The sequence below is a fragment of the Haplochromis burtoni genome, unplaced genomic scaffold (genome assembly GCF_018398535.1).
Source record: "Haplochromis burtoni strain Fernald_Lab_line unplaced genomic scaffold, NCSU_Asbu1 Contig_306, whole genome shotgun sequence".
Lineage (NCBI taxonomy): Eukaryota > Metazoa > Chordata > Actinopteri > Cichliformes > Cichlidae > Haplochromis > Haplochromis burtoni.
In genome coordinates this window covers 100908-112063 of record NW_024582667.1, presented here as the reverse complement: position 1 = coordinate 112063, position 11156 = coordinate 100908, and the positions used below count along the sequence as shown (strand labels likewise).

Sequence of the window (11156 nt, the reverse complement as noted above, 5' to 3'; positions counted from 1 at the left end):
ACACACACACACACACACACACACACACACACATATATATATATATATTTTTTTTTTTTAAATTAACACTTTATACCTAAACACATGCCTTAGCATTACCTCAAGCAGCGGAATTTGAAAAAAAAAATCTATGAATTAGCCAAGCACGACAATTACTTCTTTAAAAAGCATTCAAGGGCACAAATCATAAATGTACTCCTAATTAACTTGAAGCTGACCTCGACATGGAAAATATATAAATAAGTAATGCTTTATAAGGTTAGCACAGAGAAAAATCAATAGTGAATAGGTGAGACCATCCACGGTAAAGTGTAGAAGTTTAAAAAGATGCGGGTCCACTGACACTAACAATGGCTCTCTGCTTCTTTGCTTTCCGCAGTGCAGTTGGTAACATAGGCAAGTGACTTTTTGACACTTGTCATATCAATTTAAAGACATAATGGTGGTTTTCCTGCCGCACAAATAGCCAGCACCTTATATAAGATTTTTGGACCCCAGGAAGCACCCACGCAAATAAATGACACCCTGCCAGGGTCAATGAGAGTCAGTCAGGCAGTTGGCTTGATTAGGTGTGCTACTTTAATAATGTAATAATAATAATATCATAAAGTATTAGCACCTATGGCACATTCAGTGCCAAGGAGGTTTTTTTGCAAAGGAGCTCCTCACCCACGTACAGCAACTTCAGCCAATCATTTTCCATTTAAAATACAGTGTTTTATAAATGGTGTCATTTCAGATCAAAATGTGATTATTTAATAAAACAATCAATATAAATTAGTTGTACCGAATTTTATGAACCTTAGCATCGGGGTGGGGTTACTGCCATATAAAAAAATTCTGCTGTTTAATAACATAAAAAACAAAGAAACAACAAATCTTTATATGGAAGAAAGGATGGCTGCTTTTATGGGCTATTGTGTCTGTGAATACAACTCTTTGTAAAGCAATATGAGTAGCTATGGATGCATTTCCTGTTCAGTAGAGATCCGATAATATTTTGTTATCAAATGGTTATTTTAATGATCTTTTTGATAGAGGGAAGTACATTTAGTATAGTAAATGTGCAAAGTACTGAAAATGTGTGACTATAGAAACAGGAGTGCATGACAGCCTGTTAACAACATTATAAATGAGGTTGTCTGAGATAACATAATGGAATGGAAGAAGCCATGCAAGTGACTTCTACACAAAGTCAATCTGATTGAGACTGAGCCCATTCGAATGCAGTAAACCATGATCTGATTACTTAAAACCCCCTGGAACTGCAGAAGGACAATTAAGCGGGGAACGAAAGGAGAGAGGCCAACCCTTATTGTTACTGTGCTCGTTCTGTTTTGTTGTCACTAGCTCCACATCCCCGTATTGATTCTTCTATTCTTCTGCAGAGTTGATGGATGTCCCACAAGCCCCTGTCTATGGGACTTTAAAATGAGATTACTGATTTTTATCACCTGGCAGCTGGTCAATCTGTGGGGCTTTGAGATGAGACACGACTTAAATCTTACAAAGAGAAACATGACTTCCCCACAACTGTAGCTGAGATGAGGCACAGAGGCCAGCGCTCTAGCTATAAGTTGCTGAAAAATCACTACCTTGTTTAGAACATGACCATAACACTCGATCATTTTACTTATTTTAAGCATTGTCAGCCATGCTACTGCTTGGAGTAATGCATATTCAGTCCTCAGCCTAACAACAGGTACTGTGAGCATTTCATCTAACCCACAGCTCCTGCAAAAAAAAAACCTATTATCATATCAAAGACATCCTCCTTCACAGGAAAGAAAAATCTGGATTTGATGATTTCACTCAAGCACATCCCTATTGGGACTCGTGGGCAGATATCATCAATGCATAAACTGCAAAATAATGGAGAGAAAAACCATAAAAATACTTAATCAAGGACTGCTAAAAGCTTTTTCAGAATATGGTCCATAAGTCCAGTGTGGTGAAGGAAAAATCACGCCTCTCTGAAAGGTGGTATAAATCTGTGTGCCCCGTCTTACCTGCTGGCTCAATAAGGAGCTTGTCTGAACTGTACTACTGGTAATAGGTTAATTTACTACCACATCCCACTATATGATGCAGTTGTATACAGGCTCTAATAAAAACCACAGATTGCATGACAACATATAAAACTTTCTGTTACACTCCACGCCAATGGCGCACTCCTGTTCGAAAGATTTTCAATCATACTTCAGAGCAGTGAACCTCTGAAGAGGTTTAAATAAGGTTATGAATCAGTGGGTAAAGGATTTGGTAAAAGTCTCTGAAACTACATGACATATGAGGAAGAAGACTGACAGGTTGAAGGCATGAGATATTTTTTTAATCTCTGAGAGGTGTGAAGTAAGGTAAGTTTGAGATCAAACACAGGCAAACCGCGCTCCTGCTCACCGTAATAAGACAGCTTTCCTTTCACCGAGTTTTTTCCTCTGCTGTTCTCTGCCACACATTCGTACATCCCGGCATCCTCCTGCTGGAAGTAAGGGATTTCTAAAACTCCACTGGCTTTATTTATGTCCACCTTCCTGGTAAAGGAGGCTCCATCCACTTTTTTCCAGCTGATTGTTGGCACAGGGCTAAAACCACAAAAATACACACACACACCCAAAAACAACATATATCAACACTGGTGTTTAACATAATAAACTGGTGACAGTCCATGCTAATATATTCATTGGTTGTTGATTGTTTATTTGACTTATATGGATATGGAGCCACCTTTTTGTGACAGAAAAATGAAGAAGGCTTGTACAAATATTACGTGTAGAATTTAAAAATCTTTCTACAATTATTGAATTTGCACAATTTCAATTATACAAATTTATGCATTTCACAAATGTCTTTGAAAGTAACTTTCAAATATTAGAGCTGCAAAACTAAAAATGGCCAATGAGTATTTTGGTATATTATTGAGATCTACCTTCACTTAATATATGAGAAAGAATAATGAATATTAGCAATAAAGTGCTTTTAAGTAGAAATAACATGAAACATGAAGTTGTGAGTGTTTCTTTTCTTTACAGTCTGTGAAACAAGAAGAGTATTTTTTTTTTTTTGCTCTTACCATGCAGCTTACAAAGCAAACAGCTCAGTGTGTAGTTATGAAAGTGGCGTAACAATTCACAGCGGGACGTACTTTCCAAGTGCAAAACATTCCAGTTTGACAGTGGAGCTCTTAGCAACGGGGACAACTTCAGGAAACTGCACTTCAATCTTTGGCTCATATTCGCCCATCACACCTGCAGTTACAGAGAGAAAAAAGGGAGAGATGCCTCACATATATGAGGGGGGATTCTTTCAGCTTAAGGACTGAAAAGGTCACAATGAAAGAAAATCAAAACATACTTTAGATCACTATGTGATGATGCTGTATATGGGCTCTAAGAACTTCTACATCTCACTCTGGGAGATGTTTTTGATTGCATTTGTTGGCTTGTAGATTTAAATTTCAATTATTTTCTATAAATGCACAGTGAAAACGTTTAACTTAATGAGTCAAGTCAAAGTCATAAATGATAGAAATGATTACACTCATGTATTTTTCATCCAAAACAAGTACTGTTGCACATATAATTTGTATAATTATACACAAAAACACATTCTGTGAAAGAAAACTAAATAAAATAAAATGTATACTGTTTTTGTACAACATGTTAAAAATATAGAGACACAAACGAGTGACCCCAGGACAGTGGATATATTGCTATGTAGGTGGGCTGACCTCCTTTTACATATTCTCTTACTCTTCCTGCCATCATCTCTTAATCTCAAAACAATGACATTAATTTCTATGTGATGGTAACGTTGTGCAAATTAGTCAAGCTGAGAAAAGTATATGTACCTTAAACAGTGACAGAATTACTTTACCTATTCCTTAATGGTATCACACACTTTTTAATACATGTCAGTATATTGTATTTGTATATTGTATTCTATATTTGTATTTATGCTACTTAAGCTTTTATGCACCATGGGAAGAAAATATTGTGTAATGACAATAAAGAGTTTGTTCTTGAAAGGTCAGTTTTCAGATGTGCAGGCATTCTAGATTAACTTTAAAACTACTTTAAAAAAAGATTCATTTACCACTTTCTAAAATAACATCATGAAATGCACAGTGCAAAGAGGTTGCCGTGCCTGGAATGTATAAAAATAAATTCATCTGACTTTGACAATAGTGTTTCCATCTTTTCAACAATCAGATCAGAGAATATCAAAACACTCTGAAAACACTCTCAGACTTGGCTGTGAAAATTGCCAAGTTTTAATGAAAGTCATCGCTATAATTAAAAAACAAAAAAGCCTTTCTCAACTTTACATGTCTCAAAACACAGTCCCTATTTTATACTTTGTGTATTTTTAGTAAATAGCTTCTTTCATACCATCAACGCGCAGGACCAGAGGTGTTGGTGGACCTTCAACGCTGCTTTTGGTGACCGTGTTGGTGACTACACAGGTGTAATTCCCCACATCAGAGGGTTCCACTTTCGCGATGTAGAGATTGCCCGTCTTCTGGGACACAAATCGCCGCGTGTCCTGGGTGACATACGAGGGGTGCTCATTGAAGATCCATGTGAAGCTAAGTTCTGTGAACGCAATCAAAAAGCAGCAGATGAAAAACACATGCTGTGTTTGAGCATCGCCTACACCCATATACAGATAATGTGTGCTTCATCAGCAGCCTCGTCACTTCAGAGGGTAAGTGGATGCCTTCAGGGATAAAGCAATTAGTGGATTGGACTGAGCACCAGCCTTCCTTGATTAAAAACACAATTTATAATTGAAGCGCAATTACTCTTACTCACTGTTGAATAAATGTCCTCAATATGGTAAAAGTTTCATACGTCCACTAATCTGAAGTCATGATGCTGTGAATATGAATAATTTGCTATTCAGAGAGTAAGAATTCTGTCATAGGAATCCATAATAACACATAATAAGTGAGTTTTCCCGATTTAAACCCAGCTTAAAGTAAAATTCAACTGTAAGTGGACCATCCTTAATTTTACGTATGCTGTTTAATTTTTATTTCCTGTTCTTTATTTGACTTACCTTTTCTTTCTGGGATTTATAATCCAATAAGAATTCAATTAAGCAACAGTGGATGTACACAGAAAAAAAAGCATCTCCCCTTGTGGTTGTTATGTAGCTACAGAAGGCCCTAAATCAAACTTTAAGCTGCACCTCCTGCATAAAAAAACAGTTCAACGCCCAATAAAACCAATATATTACAGATTTGGTTATTTGGTATTGTGCCACCTCGTCTACTATTCATCATCCATGATAACAAGCTTCTGGAAAAGCCTCCCAGTACTATCAACCAAATGGAGTGCAGTCAGAGAGGCTTTGCACTAACAATCAGCAACATTATAAAAAAGGAATGATGGTGTTTTGACATATTGACACTAGGATAGATTGCTCTGGACCATATTGCATCCCTGTCCCAAAAGCAATCTTGGCTGTTGGTAAAAACTTGTCTAAGTGATGATTCTGCACTACAGTACAGGGAATAATTGAGATGTGAGTCGGACACTCATCTACTGACTCAGTATTCTTCACTTCTGCTCATTAGGGGTCAAGAGGATGTGTGGGCTTTGGCATATTACTGCTAACCTTGCAGATCACAAAGTGATACAGAGATCATAATCTTGACAACGTGTGTAACAGCTTTGATTATTTTATTCGTACTACCCTGATCACCTGCATTCTCTTCTTTAACTCCTAGTCACAGGAAACTGGCCTGACGTCTCGCCAGATGCAACCTATAGGGCCCTAATCTGAGAGCTGAGTGGTAAAATGCAAAGAAAAATCCTAAAATTATGACATTTTCAAAAAATCTCTGTACACAGCTAGGAAATCCAGGTAAAGATAATGGCATCTTAGCCCTTAAGAGAGTTATTAAGGTGAAAAACTGCCAGGAGAAGGGAAGAATTTCAAGAGTTTTAAGCTTAAGAGTTTTTTAAGGAGTTGGAAAACCAGCAAAGACAATCATCACAGAAACTGATGAAAGCTGAGCCAATTTCTATTAATATGTAGGTAAATAAATATAAGCAAAGACATAAAACAACTTTCAGCACTTTATAAAAAATGCACATCTGTTTTCATACTTTGTGTTGTAGGCACTTTTAAAGTAGTATCTGTCGCTTCTTTGGTCAGAGTACCTCTGAGAACATTCCTAACTAACACCTTTCTAGAAATGTTTATACTAACTTAGTCTGTTTTATAGTCCCTGTAATTATGCCAGCCTCTTTCCTGTGACCCTGTAAGTGAGTTTTTGTTTGAGTTCCTGTATAATGAGCATGTGAAGGTGTTCCCTTTTTACCAAGCACAGAGCAGATTTTTATATGCATTGGAGGAGTAAAGGACAGCCTGACCTTGTGATCAACACAACTGCAGATTGAAACTTGGACCACATATTTCAATCACACCTTTCTCTCCAAGAATGTGTCAGTGATGCCCAGAACTCCAATATGAGAAATAATTTTTACAGTATGTAAAATCACGTGTGTAAGCGCCCTCTTTTTTTGGCCTTGGTGTGTGGCTTCTTCTTTGGATTTACCTTTTGAGCATACTGTTTTGCTTGTGTCAACAGTGCTATATAATGTACATGGAATTTGTTACCACCATACATATTACCTCATGTTTCAAAAAATTAAATACATGAAATAGTCAGTAATTAGTGAATAACAGAAATATGGACAGGCGCATATTTTTAAAAAACTTGATTCAGACAAAAACAAGTACTGCCCCCAACTGGTTCTTCTGTAGGTTTCTTCCTCTTAAAAGGGAGTTTTTCCTTCCCACTGTCGCCAACTGCTTATTTGGAGGGGGTTGTTTGATTGTTGAGGTTTCTCTCTAATATTACAGGGTCTTTACCTTACAATTGAGGCGACTGCTGTTGTGATTTGGTGCTATATAAATAAAAATAAAATTGAACTGAAAAGAATAGAATTGAACCTGTATTTTGAATTATTTAGCAAAGCTAAGCTAACAACCTTCTGACTGTACGCTTATATTTAAGAGTGGGATTGTTCTTCTCTCATAACTCTTGGCCAGAAAGCAAAGAGGTGTATTTCCCATAACATTGAACTAATCATTTAATTATAGCCATAGCACTTCACTTTTAAGGCATCTCCTAGCCTCTATGACTTACCAAACATAAATTCTAGCTCTATCCATTCAAACCGCAAAGGGAATCATTGAAATATCCTCCTCTCTCATAAATAATACATGCCAGCTCTCATCCAGGCATTTCCATGTATATTTAATGTCTGTTTTTGAAACAATACCCTCTGTAGATGCAAAGCGTGACACAGTGAACAGCAAATAAGAGATTACTAATTGGTTAGTTAAAGATTTATGGTGAGAAAAGGAAGCAGGAAATAGAAATTGGAAAGCACCATTGGCTGTATCTTATGATTTGACTTAAGAGCCTACTATGGATGGGCAGTAATGGAATAATGCAATCATGACTGACAGTGAGTGGCAGATTTTCATTTTGTTTCCATTTAGCCTTTGTATAATGAACAGGCAGCATCAATTCCCCCTTAATGATCTGAGAAGAGGAAAGAGAAATGGAACATGACAGGCCAAGGACATACTGAATCAAGAGTGGGTTTTTGCACAAGTGTGTATTATATCAAAGAAAAGTACATGCTCAACTTTGTGTCAAAGTTTACTCTCACAAATCTTTTACCTCAACAGAAACAACCATCAACTATGGCTTCCTCTCTGTATTCATAATACAAAAGCTCACTGAAAAGGCTTAGGTCATGCACACGGGAAAAATCCCTGCAAGCAATGTGGGCTGTTACTAGCCAGCGAGCCCCCTCTGTTTTGGACGAGATGCACTGGGTTGACAAAACAAGTGATTTCAGCCTTGAGTAAATCTGAAAGGCCCATTTCCATTAGGGAAAGGAGGTCAGATGCATTAGGTCCTGGACTAACCAGAACAGCCATTCAAACTGTCTCAAAGCAAAAGATGATACAGAGTGACGTCTAATGCTAATACAGTACAGCACAGGGAAAGAATTATGTCGGAGCCCCTCTTGGACACTTGACAATATTTCGATCATTTCAAAACGTGCATCAACACTCTCTTTCAGCTTTAGAACATCCTGGCTGCACTACACTACTTCCTGCTGCGGTCTGAAGGGTTTCGAGGCGTCGTTAAAGTGAAATAATGGCTTCCTGAATCATGCATGGGGCACTGAAATCCTTTACAGGAGAGATGAGGCAGATCCGTGTCCAAGACCACATTTTTTGCTGATCGTGAATTATGTCCTGTCACCCTTTATGAGAACATGCCTTACTTTCCAACACTATGGCAGTCTATTTAAATGCCAGTCAGGATTTTCTGTATCAGATGAAAAACAATACAGCCACAGAGCCATAGAGCATCCCATTATATGTCTTTGCATATTCATTTTTCAGACCTTACCAATTTTCAAGTTTTTGTTTCTTTTATTCTAAATAATCTTTTTATATATATATATATATATATATATATATTTGACAAGATCAAACCAAATTTCTCCAGTGAACCTAATCTAATTTGAACAGCTAGATCAGGTACAATATAGCCATGCAGTGAAAATGAGCAGCCGAACCAAGACGAGAATGTGTGGGCGTGTGTGGATATGTATGAATGTGTAAGCATTCATGCATACTGTGAGCTACCCTTTCAGCGAATATGTCATAAAACTGAAGGTGATTCATCCTATAGCACATCTTAACATCTCCGTCAATCGCTATTATCCATGATGACAGCTGAATTTGACAAAACGTTGCCAGAAAATAGAGTATAACAGGCACTGGGCAAGGCCTCCAGAACGGCTATCAGTCTATTTGTACATTACTGGTTTGGACAAATGCAAAGAAAACAGCAGAGAAACAAACTGGCCCAGCTGAAATGAATTTGACCAAGTATAGCAATTACACCACTATAAAATTATGTTGTGACAGTCTGAAAGCACTTAATATGAAAATTGGATTTTTTGGAGATCCCTCTGTTTCACATTATCACAAGACATGTCCCGCATTCTATTTGATTGTGCTTATTTCATTCAGCAGCAGTTTAGAAATTTATCAGAAAACCAAAAAATTAATTTCTGTTTACTTGAAAGATTCCTATTCTGGCAAGAGTTACGAGTTACTTCAACATTATTTTGGAGTATTATTATATTCAAAATAGAAACTTTTCAAGAAATGTTTAATGGCTTTTATCCAGCAGGTTCTTTGTTGCAGTTAGTTGTTGAGGAATTAATAAATAGGCAAAACAAATGTTAACATAAAAAATGTGCTCATCCATTTGACATGTTTATAAAACCACGATAATTACTTTAGCTGGTGCAGCCTTGGGTGTGTGCACTTCTTCACCAATTATTCTAATAAAGCCTGTTTTGTTCAGTAAGAAAAATAGCGTGTGTGCTGAATTGGTGTCTCCACTTGGTTCCTATTCAGCCAGTTGTTCCGCCTACTCCTTCCTTCATCCAACCTTCCACCCAGACTGAATAGACTGCTGCCCCAGTACTCAGGCTTGCTCCATGTCGTCACTCACTTCATTAAATGATAGCCCACACCACACTATTCAGGGTAGCTGTGATTTAGAGTGGGCAGCTTGCCTGAAAGCCTCATGTTATGTGTTATGTTAATGCATTAGTGGTTAGTGTATCCCAGTACTTGGCTTGTTAACTGTTGTACATAAAAGCCTTACTATCTCTCACTTAGTGACTGCTAATTATTTCGTGAGCTATGTTGCTTTGTTATTTATCCATGCCATTTATAGACTGAGGCTCTCGGAGGCTGCACCAGAAAGTAGTTTCTCTTGTTTGCCACAATTATCATTCAACTACATGTTGCAGTATGCCGAGGCAAACAAGTTTTTGTGTAGTGGTGCTCCGTCTTGTACTTCTGTTTAGCACCTTTTTGCAACCTATTTCACATGGCAGCTGCCATCAGCCTCCAGCAACTGGTCACCAACCCCTTAGGGAATACACATTTCCCCTGGTGACTGCGGGTTGCCAGATCATCATCAGCGGATTCCTAGGGCTGTATGGCTGGGGCCCATGCAAAGGGAATTTGTAGGTAGGTAGGTAGGTAGACTGCATTTAGCTTAATTTAAAAAAAATGGGTCATGCCATTGCTGTGCATCTACTTCTCATTCCTTTTTAAAAGTAGGTAAAGACTCTGTATGAGACTGGATGTGACAGATATGGGCTTGGTACAATGTAACACACTGACAACAATCGCTTCAGGACTCCAGTCCCAAATGATGGGCGTCACGTAGGAAAGAGTAAGAAAGGCGTGTGGAGTTTATCTAAAAAAGATTGCACGTGGGAAAAATTGACATACAATATCAACATGAATTACTGAATAGAATCACAGAATAAATCTATTTACATTTGCCTGAAGGAACCCCCCACATCACCACCACCATATCTCCAATGATTTAGTAATTTTTTTTAGCCAAACATGCTGGCACTCATCTTAGCAAACATCTATGAAAAATGATGTTGTCACAAGATCCGAGATCACAGTCACAACAAAGCAGCTGGAGTTCTTGAACAAAGTGAAACATCAGAAGACTAGAGAACCTTCTGAATGTCATGCAGAGGAGTTTATAATCAGAGATGTTACATTTCGGATTCTAATTCAAATGAAATGGTACCCTGGTGATAAATGGGAGCGGAGTCACAAAGATGAGTACAGAAGTAGTACAGAAGGAGTACAGTACAGAAACCCCTGCTGATTTCACCATCTGTTAGTTAAAAGTAAAAACAATGTATTTCTTCACTCGTAATAAAAATAAGGCATAACATACATATATCTATTTTTTTACAAAAGCTGTGAAACTAAAAGAGTAACACTCTACACATGCGAAGAAAAATTACCAAGTTCCAAAAGCTTTTAAAAGGTGCACATATTGTAAGATTTCTCACGTATCTCACATATTGCGAGAGTGAAACTCTCAGCTGCTGTTAATGTAAATAAAGCTGGATTATGTATTATGATTATTGTATGGTTCAAGTGCAGACTTTCAGTGTAGACATAATTTTAGATAGATAGATAGATAGATAGATAGATAGATAGATAGATAGATAGATAGATAGATAGATAGATAGATAGATAGATAGATAGATAGATAG

General features: G+C 37.4%; 1 protein-coding gene across 1 annotated transcript in view; it reads right to left on the bottom strand.

Annotated features, from left to right (window-relative positions):
- The window catches only part of cntn3a.1 (contactin 3a, tandem duplicate 1), a 74298-nt gene that overhangs the window by 26923 nt on the left and 36219 nt on the right, over positions 1–11156 (bottom strand). Inside the window, exons 6-8 of the mRNA XM_005948305.3 lie at positions 4392–4595; positions 3146–3248; positions 2401–2585 (exon numbers count right to left, since the gene is read on the bottom strand). Of these exons, the coding sequence (XP_005948367.1) occupies positions 2401–2585; positions 3146–3248; positions 4392–4595 (492 nt within the window). The remainder of the gene's footprint in view (positions 1–2400; positions 2586–3145; positions 3249–4391; positions 4596–11156) is intronic.